At 31.5% G+C, this 19,932-nt stretch overlaps 1 protein-coding gene across 2 annotated transcripts in view; it reads left to right on the top strand.

Moving 5' to 3' along the window:
• Positions 1-19,932, top strand: part of LOC149806092 (uncharacterized) — a 123,250-nt gene that overhangs the window by 34,329 nt on the left and 68,989 nt on the right. For both annotated transcript variants that reach the window (XM_089950969.1, XM_089950968.1), the window contains exons 9-10: positions 1,516-1,571; positions 4,243-4,366. In XM_089950969.1, coding sequence (XP_089807095.1) covers positions 1,516-1,571; positions 4,243-4,366 — 180 coding nt within the window. The remainder of the gene's footprint in view (positions 1-1,515; positions 1,572-4,242; positions 4,367-19,932) is intronic.

Genomic DNA, 19,932 nt, shown 5'->3' with positions numbered 1-19,932 from the left:
TAACCTCCCTGCTCACTTGATACAATTATAGTCATCGCATGTTAAGCCTAGATGGATTATTGTTGTCATTTTGCATTAAGTTATATCCCCTGCTCGAGAACCAGTAAATCTTCAACAAATGTGATGAATGTGTCAATATTCTTGCATACAGTTTTTCTTCAATGGCAGATGCATGAGCAATCAGCTGAATAACACTGAACTTGAGGGTGAACCTTTCACACTATGGTGCAAAATGCATTTAAAATAAATTATTATATTCAAAATTAGCCTTAGTTTGATAAAAAATGTAAGAAAGTTTTGAAATATAGCAGAATTTCATTGGCTTGAACACCCTGGGTCAAAGCAATTTTATTTTAATACTCAGAGGAATGTTCGATAAATTGAACCTTATTTACTGAAAACACACATGTTCCTTGACTAGCCAATTTTTTACAGACTCTGAAATGGGTAATTTTAAAAAATTTGCATTTCTTTTGTTTTCTGTTTGCATTCATTTTGCATTCCATTTGCATACAGTCTACATTCCATTTTCCTTTTGTTTGCATTCCATTTGTCCTATTATTTCTAGACTTTTTAATTTGTAGCCTCAGGTATGCATTCAGATTTTGGGATTTTTAGTTATATCTATCATTTCCTTTCATATTTGCCAATTTAAAATGAATTGGAAACCCATTATTAAGTCATGGTTTCCATTTTTGGGAAGATTGTTAATGTAAAGAAAAAGAACATTAGCTTTCATATCTGGTCCTGTTAAAAGAGTACCTTAAAGAAAAAGCAAACACTTAAATGCAAGGCACAGAAATGAGTTTATAGTAAATTAAAATATAACTGGAACAGCAATTATTGTAAAACTATAATTGTAGAGTATTGTCATCACTTTGTATTTATTACTTTGTTTCATATTTATCATTTCATTTTGTACTTATTATTTCATTTTGCATTTCATTTTATATTTATTACTTCATTTTATATTTATTATTTCATTTTGTATTTATTTTTTCATTTTATTCATATAAAGATTATACAGATACAGTCACTGATATGACATCAGATCAGATCAGTGGCACTAGATTAAGAAAAATGTCACACCTTGAAAGGAGTGAAAATTTTTCTTTCATTTCATGTCCATCAATTATTTTCTGTTCTGCAATTTGCATTTGTGCTCTTATATTTCATAAAAATGCATTCATCAGTTTGTTTGCACTAATTTTAAATTTTGCTTGCATTCATTTTGCAATCCTTCTGCAATTAATTTTATTTTCACTCTCAGTCCCTTGGAACTGACAGGACCCATTGGTGGCACAGAAGTTAGCATGCCTGTCTATTAAGAAAAGGGTTTGAATCATACCATCAGACTACTGCAGTGTGTCCTTACTTTACTAACAATGATCTACTTGTGATGATATACCATAAAACACCAAGCCAAATGAAACCCTTGGGTGTTTGAGCTATATCAAAATTCTGCTACGTCCTTTATATCATTTTGTGCATGCATATAATTCTTTCTCCTTTCAGATTCTGACTGTGTCAAATAACCAATTAACCAGTTTAAGAAGTGCTGGCAAGTTGAAGTAAGAAACAGTACTTTCTCTATATCATAGATAATATATGAATATTTCTTTGAGGTGAATAAGCGTACAAACTGTAATTTTCACATGTTCTTCACAGACTTTTGACCATTACCTGTCACCATTAGCTGGCCCTGACTAAATCTTTTTCTACAGCTACAGCCCCTGATGGTGATGTAAGCATTGTCATCAGCTTCAGTGTCCACGGAATTAACAGCGTAGATATTGTTACATACTTATTGTATCTAGGCTGTTCTTATATCCTGGATTCTAAAATACATTTTAGAACACAAGGTCGTGGGATCACTCCCTAAAGAGTCATCAAAGGAACTAACATTACATGAATCAGCTCAAAGATTTACTTGCATAGCTCATAAAGGCAGTATTTTTTTTTTCACCATATATGCACTATACCCTAATTAAAGTAACAACATTTGTTTCTGGATCCCATTTTTACCAGTAGTAACCCTGGCCTCAAAATTAAGTTTCTTTTATCAATATGTTCATGCTTTTATGACTTGTATTAATTTTTATGCATGGTTTTTTTTTGAGGACACTTTTCATGATATAGCCGTGAAGCTTTGTATTGGACTGCATCGTTTTCACTACTGTACCTTTACCACAAGGGTAGGTCACTGTGACCTTTTATTCCATGCTTCATTAACTTTGGATGATCATAGTTTGTACCCACAGATGAGATCTAAAGCATTAGTAATGTATTCTAGTAATATAAAACGTTTTTAGAAGCAAGTTATATAATGAAATGATTATATCTTGTTGTTCCCTGTCTTTGAAATAGTCATTGAATTTATAGTCTCACCTACAGAGGCCTGGTTTGATGCTTTTCTCAGGGTTGTTTTTGGTAACATGAACAGACGTGTCAGTGTTAAAGTTTTGTATTAAAGATTTACTGGTCTGTTACTGGTAGAGGAAAACTTCAGTGTGTTGATGAGATGAGAGTCTATCTTCTGTAGAACAATCATATATTTCTTGTTAATCAGTTTGCTAGGCATGTAAAATATTTATTACATGACGTTATAAAGCTAATTAATATGAATGTCATGTGACACAATGCTGTTTCTGTATTGTACTGTTTGTGAGTAGTTTGACAGAGAGAAGTATGATTCACAAAAGTGACACATTTTCTCCTAAATAAATAGAGTTATCATGATTTGGATGCTGTGAAAGGTTTAGATTTTTCAAATTTAGAAAAATAAAAATTGAGGCATGAATCTGTCACTGTCAGCATGCTTATAATTTTTTTTAAACATTGAATTCTGTGATGGTCAAGGTATATGACTATTATACAACACTTGACTGTTACAGTATTGGTTAAGCTGTATGACTTTTATATGGCATTTTACTGTTACAGTATTGATCAAGGTATATGACTTTTATATGACATTTGACTGTAATAGGATTGGTCAAGGTGTATGTTCGGTCAAGGTGAATGTTTTATATGGCACTTGACTAATTGTATTGATCATGGTGTACTACTTTTTATATGTCACTTTACTGCAATTATTTGTCAAGGCGTATGACTTTTATTGTTGGCGCATACCTAGCAGATCTATCAGTATCAACTTAAGCTACTTAATTTGACACAGAGAGTAAAGGTTAACTCATAAAAATTTAATAGATGACTTTCAGTAGATGGAACATAATTCTGTTGTTGATAAAGTTTACATAACTACATATAATAAAGTTAAGCCTGTCTATGAAAGACACTGTTTAAAGGATACATAGAAATGGTTAAACCTGTCTATGAAAGACACCGTTTAAAGGATACACAGAAACGGTTAAACCTGTCTATGAAAGACACTGTTTAAAGGATACACAGAAATGGTTAAACCTGCCTGTGAAATACACTGTTTAAAGGATATACAGAAATGGCTAAACTTGTCTATGAAAGATACTGTTTAAAGGATACACAGAAATGGTTAAACCTCTCTATGAAAGACACTGTTTAAAGGATACACAGAAATGGTTAAACCTCTATGAAAGACACTAAAGGGGTCACATAGTACAGTTAAACCTGTCTGAAAAGGACACTAATAGAACCACCTATAATACATTTAAACATGTCTATAAAAGACACTAAAGGGACCACCTATAATACAGTTAAACCTGTCTATAAAAGACACTAAAGGGACAACATATAATACAGTTAAATATATCTATAAAGGATACTAATGGGAACATAATACAGTTCAACCCGTCTGTAAGGACACTAAAGGGACCATATGCAATACAGTTAAACCTGTCTATAAGGGACACTAAAGGGACCACATCTAATAGTTAAACATGTCTTTAAAGGACACTAAGGGGACTACACATAATACAATAAAGGGACAGCAGATTTTTCTATTGGTTGATAGGTATATTTCTGTTGAGATATTATGTCAGAGTACAAATTAAGGAACAGGGGTGGGGATTTATATAATTTATTGTTCATGAAAAGGTGTCTTTTTTATAGAGTTGGGTATCACCAGAAGTTTCATAGTTTGATATATTTAATATATTTCAATACAGAAAAGTGTATTGCAGTGCATATTGCAATATATGGGGGAAATCTGTAGAAAATGCACAATCATATAAAAGAGTCATATATATATATATATATATATATATATATATATATATATATATATATATATATATATATATTGTGTAGGTCTCTGCAGGAAATCCATGCTACAAACAATGAGATCTGTGAACTGAAGACTCTACCATCCCAGTTCCCTATACTGGAGATCCTGGACATTCCTGACAACCAGATTTACCACTGGGAGGAAGTTGTAAGTATTAATCTGTCCGTTGTTTTTTGTATCTGTCTTTCAGACTGTCTAGAGTTTGAGAGTTACTGTAGGAAAACTGTACTACAGAACAAGCAACCAGATCTGTGAAATGATTACTGTACTATCCCAATTGCCCAAAATGGAGGTTGTAAACATTCCCGACAATCATATTTATCCGTGGGAAAAATATGTAAGTATTAAAGTGACTGTCCTGTTTCGATTTTGTCTTTCAGCTTGCAGACAATTAAATCTGTGTTAAGCTAGGTGCCATGCTAATTCCCCAAACTTGCAGACAATTAAATCTGTGTTAAGCTAGGTGCCATGCCAATTCCCCAAACTTGCAGACAATTAAATCTGTGTTAAGCTAGGTGCCATGCCAATTCCCCAAACTTGCAGACAATTAAATCTGTGTTAAGCTAGGTGCCATGCCAATTCCTCACACTTGAGATTCAAGAGACAAAATAGCAAGTAGATTTATTACAAGGAGGATGTGGTGTCTATTTGACTCTCAGCCTGTCTGTCCATCTGTCTGTCTTACGTCTCTTCGTAAGTCCTGCAGACAGCTGTGTCTTTAGCTGCCTGACTAGTCAGGTTCATACAGGTCTTTCAAATCCTCAAAAGTACAGTGGAACCCCGCTATGACACGATAATTGGAGTCCAAAACATTGGATCGCGTTAATAGCGGGGTTGTGTTAATGCGAGGTTTTACAGTATTTTAATTTTTTCACAGAACAACACATTGGCACATATAAGTTTATTCATGTCTAATATATATCATGAATAGTCTATCAGTACTATTTACTATCGCACCGTCTGGGCATGCAATTCATCCATAATGAGTATTAACACCGTTTACTTACCATCTTGATATTGTACCGTTGTGGCATGCAGTTAATCCATAACACATGTAATTCCATTGCAAAAATTGCATACATATTGAAACTATTCATTAATTTTGTTACAGATCATTATGTGTCTCAATTCAATGGGATAAATTAACAGCAATATATGGTTGAGAAAGGCGAAGTACATGTATGGTTCATAACGTTCCTGGGTCTATGAACGGTATCTGTTCAAATTTCATACTGCTAAAATTTTATCTTATGCGTTTTCGTGTACCTTTATCCATTGTAAATTCTCAATAATTAACTCTTGTACGCCTATTCATTTGAATGACTACAGCAAGAATAATTAACATGCTTTCAGCATACATATAACTTTTACTTCAGATTTTGTGAATATTGAAAGAAACATGTGAAAACTACTTTTATAAAGATTTTTTAGCTGAATGGATGTACAATTTCATACCCTTTCAATTTCCAGCTAATAAAGTGGACATTATTTACTGGTCAACTGATTGCGTCTAATAACACCGCCAAGCCCAGCAAACATGTTGGCGGCTTTTGTTTTTTGATGTTTATTAAATTGTGAGAATCTTTTATCAACCACTGCATTGTCTGCTGCTTGGTTGTGTATGCAGTTAAAGAAGAAACACATGTCGATTATTGTTTGAGCAATGATTGTATACAGAATTAATTAAAGACAATCACAAAGATGACTTACTGGCTTTACTCATGGATCAGTAATAAGTAAAATTTCCGATAATGTTTATTTTGGCATAACACTTCAAGAACCTCGTGAAATTGTTAAATTTCTGAAGCCATGCCACAATCGTATTATATTCAAATTCATACGCGAACTCTTCCCTCCAGATGATAATAAACATTTTATACACTATTTCTCGTACTTTAAATATTTATTTCTGGGTACAAGAAAGAAACATGTGCATGTATTTAAAATATCAGGAACCATGCCATGACCATATTATATTCGAATTCATACACGATCTCTTCCCCAAAATGATAATACAGTTTTTATACACTATTTCACGTACTTAGAAGAAGAAAAAAAATGTGCGAATGAATATATGAAATTTCGGGAGCCAAGCAACAACCGCGTTATATCTGAATTTGAGTTATCGCGGGGTGCATTATAGCGGGGTTTCACTGTACTTGGATTTTACACTGACATTTTCAAGATCTAGAAAGCCCTTAAAATGAAAATTTTTGTTGAAAAGAGTTTGATAAGATAAATGTCTTCACATAATGCAGAGGAGTTCAAAACATGGTTATGAAAAATGTGTTTAATGGCTGTTGGCTTGATGAAGAGGAGTTCAAAACATGGCTATGAAAGATGTCTGTTTAATGGCTGTTGGCTTGATGAAGAGGAGTTCAAAACATGGTTATAAAAGAGGTGTGTTTAATGGCCATTTGGCTTGATGAAGGGGGGTTCAAATCATCGCTATAAAAGATATGTGTTTAATGGCCAATTTGCTTGATGAAGACGAGTTTAAATTATTGCCATAAAAGGTGTGTGTATAATGTCTGCTGGCTTAATGAAGAGAAGTTCAACCCTGGACATACCATACTATTTTCTTAAATGTAAGATACATTTTTTTGGCAGCTAGATTCATCATAGGAAGGAAGATGTTCCTGACAGTCTGACTACCTTAAGTTCCTTCAGGAATAATCCTGATTTTTGCTATCCTGTGCTACCAACAACCAGATCTTTATGAATAATCCTGATTTTTGCTGTCAAGTGCTACAGGCAACCAGATCTTTTGAATAATCCTGATTTTTGCTGTCAAGTGCTACAGGCAACCAGATCTTTATGAATAATCCTGATTTTTGCTGTCAAGTCATACAGGCATCCAGATCTTATGAATAATCCTGATTTTTGCTGTCAAGTGCTACAGGCAACCCGATCTTTAAAATAATCCTGATTTTTGCTGTCAAGTGCTACAGTGCTACAGGCAACCAGATCTTTATAAATAATCCTGATTTTTGCTGTCAAGTGCTACAGGCAACCAGATCTTTATAAATAATCCTGATTTTTGCTGTCAAGTGCTACAGGCAACCATATCTTTATGAATAATCCTGATTTTTGCTGTCAAGTGTGACAGTCAACCAGATCTTTATGAATAATCCTGATTTTTGCTGTCAAGTGCTACAGGCAACCAGATCTTTATAAATAATCCTGATTTTTGCTGTCAAGTGCTACAGGCAACCCGATCTTTATAAATATTCCTGATTTGTGCTGTCAAGTGCTACAGGCAACCATATCTTTATGAATAATCCTGATTTTTGCTGTCAAGTGCTACAAGCAACCAGATCTTTATGAATAATCCTGATTTTTGCTGTCAAGTGCTACAGGCAACCCGATCTTTATAAATAATCCTGATTTTTGTTGTCAAGTGCTACAGGCAACCAGATCTTTATGAATGATCCTGATTTTTGCTGTCAAGTCATACAGGCATCCAGATCTTATGAATAATCCTGATTATTGCTATCAAGTGCTACAGACAACCAGATCTTTATAAATAATCCTGATTTTTGCTGTCAAGTGCTACAGGCAACCCGATCTTTATAAATAATCCTGATTTTTGCTGTCAAGTGCTACAGGCAACCAGATCTTTATAAATAATCCTGATTTTTGCTGTCAAGTGCTACAGGCAACCATATCTTTATGAATAATCCTGATTTTTGCTGTCAAGTGTGACAGTCAACCAGATCTTTATGAATAATCCTGATTTTTGCTGTCAAGTGCTACAGGCAACCAGATCTTTATAAATAATCCTGATTTTTGCTGTCAAGTGCTACAGGCAACCCAATCTTTATAAATAATCCTGATTTTTGCTTTCAAGTGCTACAGGCAACCATATCTTTATGAATAATCCTGATTTTTGCTGTCAAGTGCTACAGGCAACCAGATCACTGAGCTTAATAAGTTGCCATCAAGTCTCTACAGGAACTTGGAACACAAGCATCTTGTTTTGTGAACTATGTACATCATCATCCCAGTTCCATCAACCAAGGTCTTAGACATTTCTTAGAACCAGATGTATCACTATAGGGATGATGTAAATGATTATTCTTTCCAGGGTCATTTACTTAGTCTATCTAGGGATGTTTACTTAGTCTATCTAGGGAGTTTTACTTAGTCTATCTAGGGATATTTACTTAGTCTATCTAGGGTCATTTGCTCAGTTTGTCTAGGGATATTTACTTTGTCTAGGGTCATTTGCTTTGTCTTTCTAGGATTATTTACTCAGTTTGTCTAGGGTCATTTATTCAGTCTGTATAGGGTCATTTACTCTGTATGTCTAGGGTCATTTACTTGTTCTGTCTAGGGTTTTTTATTCAGTCTGTCTAGGGTCATTTACTCAGTCTATCCAGGGATATTTAATTAGTCTATCTAGGGATTTTTACTTAGTCTATCTAGGGATATTTACTTAGTCTATCTAGGGTCATTTGCTCAGTTTTTCTAGGGATATTTACTTAGTCTGTCTAGGGTCATTTACTTTGTCTTTCTAGGGTTATTTACTTGGTCTGTCTAGGGTCATTTATTCAGTCTGTATAGGGTCATTTACTCTGTCTGTCTAGGGTCATTTACTTATTTTGTCCCAGGTCATTTGCTCAGTCTATCTAGGGTCATTTACTCGGTCTGTTTAGGATTATTTATTATGTCTGTCTAGGGTCATTTGTTTTGTCTTTCTAGGGTTATTTACTCAGTCTGTCTAGGGTCATTTATTCAGTCTGAATAGGGTCATTTACTCTGGCTGTCTAGGGTCATTTTCTTATTTTGCCTAGGGTCATTTACTCTGTCTAGAGTCATTTACTCAGTATGTCTAGGGTCATTTACTCAGTCTGTCTAGGGTTACTTAGCCTATCTTAGGGTCATTTACTCAGTCTGTCTATGGTAATTTACTCTGTCTAATGTCATTTACTTAGTCTGTTTAGGATAATTTACTTAGTCTAGGGTCATTTACTCAGTACGTCTAGGGTAATTTATTCAGTCTGTTTTGGGTCATTTGCTCAGACTAAGGTCAATTACTTAGTAATCATGGTATTTACTCAGTCTGTCGAAGGTCATTTACTCAGTCTGTCTAGGGTAATTTACTCACTGTCTCAATAGTAATTTACTCACTGTCTCAACAGTAATTTATTCAGTCTGTTATGGGTCATTTACTTTGTTTAGGGTCATTGACTCAGTCTGTCTATGGTCATTTACACTTTCTAGGGTCATTTACGCAATCTACCTAGGATCCATCAATTTCGTGATACAGACAATGAAATTTATTAGCTCAACACTATGCTATTGCAACTTAAGACTAAGCCATCCCATTTTACCACCTGAATGGGAGATGATAAACCTTTCTGACAACCAGCTTTTTCACATGAAGGATGTTGTGTATTTTTGTTATCTGTCATTCTCTAATCATTCAAGAACTCCGTGCCATAAACTATGAGATCTGCGAGACTAAAATACTTCCAAGAAGTCTTCTAAAGCACATGTGTACATGAGAATCTTTAAATGCACAAAATGGAGTAGACATTTCAGTTTTATTATTATTTACTTGTATTTGTGACAAGATCTCATATACAAGCTGTTTTTATTTTCTGAAGTCTATTTTAGAATTTGAGAGGCAAGGACAAATGGAGAATCCAAAGGGAGTTTGGGGCTTTAGTTGAACTCCTCTTTTATAGTTGTAACAGTCAAGTTTGCAATGAGATACAGACATTGACCATTTTAAGGAAAAATAATGAAATATTCTTGCATTTGAATCCACTTGGGATATGCTCCAGAAGAAAGGTGGAGATTCTTTCATTATCAATTGACTAGCATTTGTCTGGCCAGTGTATCAGCATCTCTTTTCAGTAACTAGAGACAATTGTGTCTCTTACAACCAGTCCAAACGTGTAGCTATTAGATATGCACAATATGCTGTAGTAGAATATTATTTACTTTGATGCTATTTATATGTAACTTTCAGTCATACGGACTAAGTTTGTTTCCCTTTGAGACTTTTAAATCACACCAGCTTCATGTCGTTCAGAAACCTATATATCAGGCATGTGTGACTTTCTCCAGGGAGTGGGCCAGATAAATGATTTTTAAAGTCACACCTTATGATGCACATTAATAGATATAGCCAGGTCATTATCCATTTCCAACCCATGGCCCTATTTTGATCACTCCTGATTTAAATATGTGGGCTTAAACTTGGTGTCCATTGGAGACCTTTAAATTATATGGGCTAAGTTTGTTCCCTCAGAGTCTTTAAATCACACAGACAAATATGGTGTCCAGCAAGGACTTTTATATTGTATGGACTAACTTTATGTTCCAATGAGACCTTTACATTATGTTGACAAACTTGGTGTCTGTCCAGGACCTTTAAATCATGCAGGCTAACTTGGTGTCCCTCAGAGACCTTTAAATCATGCAGGCTAACTTGGTGTCCCTCAGAGACCTTTAAATCATATGGACTAAAACATGGTATCCCTCAGAGACCTTCAAATTATGAAGTCAAACCTGATCTCCCACTGAGACCTTTAAATCATATGGACTAAAACTTGGTATCCCTCAGAGACCTTCAAACCATGGAGTCAAACATGATATCCCTCTGAGACCTTTATATCATATGGATTAAAACTTGGTATCACTCAAAATAATGCAGACTAAATTGGTATTCTTCTGAGACCCTTAAATCATGGAGACAAATTTGGTGTCCCTCTAAGACCTTTAAATCATTTGGACTAAAACTTATTGTCCCTCCAAGACCTTTAAATTATACAGACAAACTAGGTATCCTTTCAAAACCTTTAAATCATGCAAATATACTTGGTATCTCTCAGAGACATTTAAATAATGCAGTCAAACTAGGTATTCTTCCAAGAACTTTAAATTATGCAGACAAATTTGGTACCACACAGAGACTTTTAAATTATATGGATTAAAACTTGGTATCCCTCTGAGACCATTAAATAATGTAAACTAACTTGGTATCCCTCAGAGACTTATAAATCATGCAGACACACTTGATATCCCACAGAGACTTTCAAAAATTATGTAGACTAAAATTTGGGATCCCTATGAGACCTTTAAATAATGCAAACTATTTTTGTTATCTCTCAGAGACCTTTAAAGGATGCAAATTAATTAGGCATCCCTCCATGGCCTTTAACTCCTGCAGACAAAGTATCCCTCAGAGACTTTTAAATCATGCAGTCAAACTTGGAGTTCTTCAGAGACCTTTAAATCTTGTAAACTTGTTGCTGCTTAGATACACAAACACACATTCTTGTAAATTTGGAAGGCTTTTTTTTGCAAGAACACAATCTACAGCTATACTAATGGGTACAGAATCTGCACCGATTGCTGCACAGAAACAGTTGCTGAATGATATATACAATTCATGGATTCTGTTCAGTATTTCCAATGGTAGAAATAAATGCTGCATACAATGAGAGGTAATTAGTAACCAGTTCCATGGAACAGTACCTGTTGTCATTGTTTCATAACACAGCCAGTTTATGACTTCATTATGATTTTTCATGCGGCATGCAGTCCCCATGCGCTTCCTGCACACTGAGATAATTGGTTTGTCTTGTGTGATAAAAGCCATTAATCTCAAATTCAGGTTATATTAGCCTACTAATGATGTGTTTATTATAAGGCAATATTCACAAACTAGACATCAAAATGACATAATTTGCAAAAATTCATACATGTTTCTGTTATTGCTGAAAGCAGAATCTAGATTTGTTGCAGGAAGCAGATGATTTATGGCGGCATGGGCACAGATAATATCAATGCTTTCAGTACTAAATAACTTGCTAATAATTATTTGGAATTATGTTTTATTCATGGGGTACTTTTTTTGGAACAGATTTTGTGGTTGCAACAAGCAGCAAATTTATAGAACCAATACATATTTAAAAATTATGAAAAATGTCACTTTTGTGAAACACAGAAAATTGTTATTAGTGGATTATCAGTATTGTAGGATTGTTGGATACAATATTTATAGTCTTAAAAATGAGAGGTAAATCATTTGCACAAATAGGTGCAAACTTTAGAAGTCTGTAATGGAAAAATGGGATGTGTGTCATATGCACAAATAGGTGCAAACTTTAGAAGTCTGTAATGGAAAAATGAGATGTGTATCATATGCACAAATAGGTGCAAAATTTAGAAGTCTGTAATGGAAAAATGAGATGTGTGTCATATGCACAAATAGGTGCAAACTTTAGAAAACTGTAATGGAAAAATGAGATGTGTGTCATATGCACAAATAGGTGCAAACTTTAGAAGTCTGTAATGGAAAAATGAGATGTGTGTCATATGCATAAATAGGTGCAAACTTTAGAAGTCTGTAATGGAAAAATGAGATGTGTGTCATATGCATAAATAGGTCCAAAGTTTAGAAATGTCTGAATGGAAAAATGCATGTCATAGGTACAAATCCGTCAAGAGTTAGAAGTGTCTTATGAAAAAATGTGTATGATATGTACCAATAGGTCCACAGTTTAAAAGTCTCTAATGGAAAACAAATAATGTGCTTCAGTGTCCAGATGATGAATGAGTTGATGAAAAAATTTAGCAACACTTGCCTCTGGACAGTGTATCACTAAATGGGTGTGTTTATCATCATCAACGGTTCTAAATGTGTACATGGTTACAATAACCAAAACAATGCTGTTTAATCAAAATGATTGGAAACTTAACCCTACCCCCATCTACCTATACTCTGCTTACCAAACAACTGAATGCTGTTTTAATGTGTATGACTTACCTCACATAATTCTTTCCTTTGCTGTACATCTTTTATCTCTTGCTATGTCTAGACTGAATTTGTAAGTTATGTCTTTGTTGGATATATATGACAATTTCAATAACAAAAAAATTTATTGTTGTGACTTTATTTCTTACTACTACATATTTGTTAATGATGAAAAAAATCTATATTGGAACTGGATGTCTTGCCTGGACATGCACTTAGGATGTTTTTGTTGGATTTACTAAGAATATGAAACTATACTTGGCATGCAAAATGGCAACATTATCTAAAATAAAATATTACTATTTTGTTCACAGGTAAAAAAATGTAGTTTATAGAAATCTTATCAGCATTATCAAGAAATATATCTGATGGTTTGTAACATGCACTACAGTCCATTCTCCCCAACTTCTGATTTTCCTAGTCATGCCACGTTTGCTGTGAAAATCTTACATATGTTAAGAAAAGAATTTCACAGAAAAATCCCACTTAACAATCATCTTAAGCAGAGATGTGGGAATATATAATTTTTTGGAATGGGTATTTTCTACATCATTGCCACCACTTACATGTTTGCTTACACATTGACCAGTTTGTAAATGATATTAGGCAGTAAACTAGACTACCAATGATCCATTTTTATACATGTAAATATTGCAATGTTAATTTAGATTCATAGTGTTGCTATTAACTCTTTTACAAGAATTTGGGAAACAATTGAAGTCTGCAAATTCATGTGACAATTATATTTTAATTCTGTTAATACTAATATTTCAGCAACATTATATTTTTTAGGGGAATCTAATGAATTCAGAGTCTTACCAACATACAAGTTTTGTAATTGGTGATATACTTTATCGTATTATAGTAATATACGATCATGAATACAGTTTTCTAGCAAAACTGTCTCAACCTAAGTGTACTAAAAAATTTTGTGTTTTATTGTAAAAAATTAATTTATTGATAACGTTACAAAATATTGTGTTCTTGAAAAGACTGAAGAATACTTTATACAGTTTGGGGCTTTTAGAACAATTTTTATCTTGATGTTTCATATCTTTTTCAGTTTTTTCAATATTTTTGAAAAAATATATTTTGATATAATTCTTCTGTCATTGACAAATAGACCAAATCAACACTCTCAGATATAAATTGAATATCAGAGTACAGGAATAGGACTTTAAACCCATAAACTATCATTCCAATCGTGTGTTAGGAATTTAAAGCTGTAATATTTTCTCAGATTTGCAGGGTTAATTTTCCAGATGAAAAAGCTCATGTTTGGTTGTTATTACATTTTGTTCTAAATTTTAATCAGTAAAAATTTTTGTGCTTACTTCAGTCATAAAAATATCTATTGAAATAGCTGCTACAGCAATTGAGGACACAATTAAAATTTAAAAAAACGATCTGTTACATTGAAACTTTTAGGTCTCAAAAAGTAATTCTTGGTATTAAAATAAAAGTAATTCTTGGTATTAAAATAAAAGTAATTCTTTGTATTAAAATATCATGATTAACTGCATTGAGGATCTATTTCTGACGAGAAGTAATGGGTCATAATACTCTAATGGGTCATAATACTCTAATGGGATCATAATACTCTATGTAATGGGTCATAATACTCTAATGGGTCATAATACTCTAATGGGGTCATAATACTCTAATGGGGTCATAATACTCTATGTAATGGGTCATAATACTCTAATGGGTCATAATACTCTAATGGGTCATAATACTCTAATGGGGTCATAATACTCTAATGGGGTCATAATACTCTAATGGGTCATAATACTCTAATGGGTCATAATACTCTAATGGGGTCATAATACTCTAATGGGTCATAATACTCTAATGGGGTCATAATACTCTAATGGGTCATAATACTCTAATGGGTCATAATACTCTAATGGGGTCATAATACTCTAATGGGTCATAATACTCTAATGGGGTCATAATACTCTATGTAATGGGTCATAATACTCTAATGGGGTCATAATACTCTATGTAATGGGTCATAATACGCTAATGGGTCATAATACTCTAATGGGGTCATGATATTCTAATGGGGTCATAATACTCTATGATGTAATGGGTCATAATACTATATGTAATTAACATGGCAGACTAACCTAGTTATTGATTGATGTCAGAAAAATGATATAATATATGTACATGTAATTTGACCATGATTAATAAGTACTGTCATTTACCCAATTGTGTGGACATAAAAAATAATTACTTTTCTCAAATGAAAATTTTAATTTTCCCCAGATGTCTTTTGTTGAAAATTAACATAACTTGTGTATCGGTGTGCCTACCACATTCAAAGCTGGTCTGAAGTGGACATGACTGGGTTGCATTATATCCTTGCCTGCAGATAATATACTATTATGGTCTTGTTTTATAAATAAGGAATACTGGTTGCAGTTCTGGTTTTATCATTTGATTTTGTTCACAATGGTCTAGTTGTGTTAGACACATGCTTCCAATTGAGTTATCCTTTTTGGTGAGAGTGACATACCCCTTTTCTTCATGTGTCCATGGAATTAAAGTGATGGAGACCATACAAAAAACTGATGGTCCTGAGTCTTGAAAACCTTATGGCCTCTGGGAAAGAAAAATAGTCTTAATGTAGTATGCATTGAAAGTAGTAGTATTTGGCCTCACCACATGAAAGGTCATGACTGAATTGTATTGGTAAGATATTGGTATGTATTGAAAGTAAAACTATTTGGCCCTCTCCACATGCAAAGTCATGACTGTGTTTGTATTGATAAAACAGAGTGGTCAGAATATGGTGATGACTCAGAAAACAGAAAATGTCAGCCAGTAAATAGAAAGAAGCTGTGAGGGCCAGGAAGCCTGGTTACAGGTTGAATGCTAATTTTTTCAATCACCTTATTTTTGAGCACAGGTACAACATATGCTTATATTCCAACTTGGATTTTTCCATTGTTTTAAACAATCCTGCTTGATGTTAGAAAATTGTTATGTACTATTAAAATATGGTTTCTGGACAGTTTGTTTGGTGCATATCTTTGGAATAATGATGCTAAGATCAGAATAGCTAATGAAACAGCTGTTACAGCAATTAAGAAAGTAATTAATATCAAATAATGTCTTTTACTTGAGAATAGTTTGGTCTTCAAATGATTATGTATATCATAATATCAAATAATATCATTTTGTGTCTCATAATATCAAATCGCATGATTATGTGCATTGTAATATCAAATAATATGATTACCTGTATCATAATATCAAATAACATGATTATGTGTATCATAATGTCAAATAACACCATTATGTGTATCACAATATCAAATAATATCATTATGTGTCTCATAATATCAAATAACATGATTATGTATCTCATAATATCAAATCGCATGATTATGTGCATTGTAATATCAAATAACATGATTATGTGCATTGTAATATCAAATAACATGATTATGTCCATTGTAATATCAAATAACATGATTATGTGCATCATAATATCAAATAACATGATTATGTGTATCATAATATCAAATAACATGATTATGTATATCATAATATCAAATAACATGATTATGTGCATCATAATATCAAATAACATGATTATGTCCATTGTAATATCAAATAATATGATTACCTGTATCATAATATCAAATAACATGATTATGTGTATCACAATATCAAATAATATCATTATGTGTCTCATAATATCAAATAACATGATTATGTGTATCATAAAATTAAATAACATGATTATGTGTATCATAATATTAAATAACATGATTATGTGCATCATAATATCAAATAACATGATTATGTGCATCATAATAGCAAATAACATGATTATGTGCATCATAATATCAAATAACCTGATTATGTCCATTGTAATATCAAATAACATGATTATGTGCATCATAATATCAAATAACATGATTATGTGTATCATAATATCAAATAACATGATTATGTATATCATAATATCAAATAACATGATTATGTGCATCATAATATCAAATAACATTATCAAATAATATGATTACCTGTATCATAATATCAAATAACATGATTATGTGTATCACAATATCAAATAATATCATTATGTGTCTCATAATATCAAATAACATGATTATGTGTATCATAATATTAAATCGCATGATTATGTGCATTGTAATATCAAATAACATGATTATGTGCATTGTAATATCAAATAACATGATTATGTCCATTGTAATATCAAATAACATGATTATGTGCATCATAATATCAAATAACATGATTATGTGTATCATAATATCAAATAACACCATTATGTGTATCACAATATCAAATAATATCATTATGTGTCTCATAATATCAAATAACATGATTATGTGTCTCATAATATCAAATCGCATGATTATGTGCATTGTAATATCAAATAACATGATTATGTGCATTGTAATATCAAATAACATGATTATGTCCATTGTAATATCAAATAACATGATTATGTGTATCATAATATCAAATAACATGATTATGTGTATCATAATATCAAATAACATGATTATGTACATCATAATATCAAATAACATGATTATGTGCATCATAATATCAAATAACATGATTATGTCCATTGTAATATCAAATAATATGATTACCTGTATCATAATATCAAATAACATGATTATGTGTATCACAATATCAAATAATATCATTATGTGTCTCATAATATTAAATAACATGATTATGTGCATCATAATATCAAATAACATGATTATGTCCATTGTAATATCAAATAACATGATTATGTGCATCATACTATCAAATAACATGATTATGTCCATTGTAATATCAAATAACATGATTATGTGCATCATAATATCAAATAACATGATTATGTGTATCATAATATCAAATAACATGATTATGTCCATTGTAATATCAAATAATATGATTACCTGTATCATAATATCAAAATAACATGATTATGTGTATCATAATATTAAATAACATGATTATGTGTATCATAATATTAAATAACATGATTATGTGCATCATAATATCAAATAACATGATTATGTGCATCATAATAGCAAATAACATGATTATGTGCATCATAATATCAAATAACATGATTATGTCCATTGTAATATCAAATAACATGATTATGTGCATCATAATATCAAATAACATGATTATGTGTATCATAATATCAAATAACATGATTATGTGTATCATAATATCAAATAACATGATTATGTGCATCATAATATCAAATAACATGATTATGTGTATCATAATATCAAATAACATGATTATGTGCATCATAATATCAAATAACATGATTATGTGTATCATAATATCAAATAACATGATTATGTGTATCATAATATCAAATAACATGATTATGTGCATCATAATATCAAATAACATGATTATGTGCATCATAATATCAAATAACATGATTATGTCCATTGTAATATCAAATAACATGATTATGTGCATCATAATATCAAATAACATGATTATGTGCATCATAATATCAAATAACATGATTATGTGTTCATGTGTTCATAATATCAGATAACCTAATTATGTGTTCATAATAACCAATAACATGATTATGTGTATCATAATATCAAATAGCATGATTATGTGTATCAAAATATCAAATGACATGATTATGTGTTCATACTGTCAAATAACATAAGTATGTGCATCATAATAGCAAATAACATGATTATGTGCATCATAATAGCAAATAACATGATTATGTGTTCATGTGTTCATAATATCAGATAACCTAATTATGTTTTCATAATAACAAATAACCTCCTTATGTGTATCATAATATCAAATAATATAATTATGTGTTCATAATATCAAATAACATAATTATGTGCATCATAATAGCAAATAACATGATTATGTGCTCATTATATCAAAAAACATGATTATGTGTATCATAATATAAAATAACAAGATTATGTGTATCATAATATCCAATAACATGATCATGTGTATCATAATATCAAATAACATGATTATGTGTATCATAATATCAGATAACATGATCGTGTGTTCATGATATAAAACAACATAAATGTGTGTTCATAATATCAAATAACATGATTATGTGCATTATAATATCAAATAACATGATTATGTGCACTGAATATCAGATAACATGATTTGTTACATGTATCACCGTATCAAATAACATGATTATGTGCATCGTAATATCAAATAACATGATTATGTGTATCATAATATCAAATAACAAGATTATGTGTATCATAATATTCAATAACATGATCATGTGTATCATAATATCAAATAACATGATTATGTGCATTATAATATCAAATAACATGATTATGTGTATGATAATATCAAATAACAACATCATGTGTATCATAATATCAAATAACTTGATTATGTATATCATAATATGAAGTCACAGGATTATGTGCATCATAATATCAAACAACAAGATTATGTGTATCCTAATATAAAATAACATAATTATATGTACCATAATATCAAATAACATGATCGTGTGTTCATGATATCAAACAACATAATTGTGTGTTCATAATATCAAATAACATGATTATGTGTATCATAATATCAAATAACATGATTATGTGTATCATAATATCAATTAACATAATTATCTGTATCATCAAATCAAATAACATGATTATGTGCTCATAATATCAAATAACAAGATTATGTGTATCATAATATCAAATAACATGATTATGTGTATCATAATATCAAATAACATGATTATGTGTATCATAATATCAAATAATATCATTATGTGCATCATAATATCAAATAACGTCATTATGTGTATCATAATGTCAAATAACATGATTATGTGTATCATAATATCAAATAACATGATTAGGTGTATCATAATATCAAAAACATGATTAGGTGTATCATAATA

The sequence above is a fragment of the Sinohyriopsis cumingii genome, chromosome 2 (genome assembly GCF_028554795.1).
Source record: "Sinohyriopsis cumingii isolate HCF-2022 chromosome 2, ASM2855479v2, whole genome shotgun sequence".
NCBI classification, from domain to species: domain Eukaryota; kingdom Metazoa; phylum Mollusca; class Bivalvia; order Unionida; family Unionidae; genus Sinohyriopsis; species Sinohyriopsis cumingii.
The sequence above is the reverse complement of the archived record's forward strand: the minus strand, read 5'-3'. Positions and strand labels throughout refer to the sequence as shown.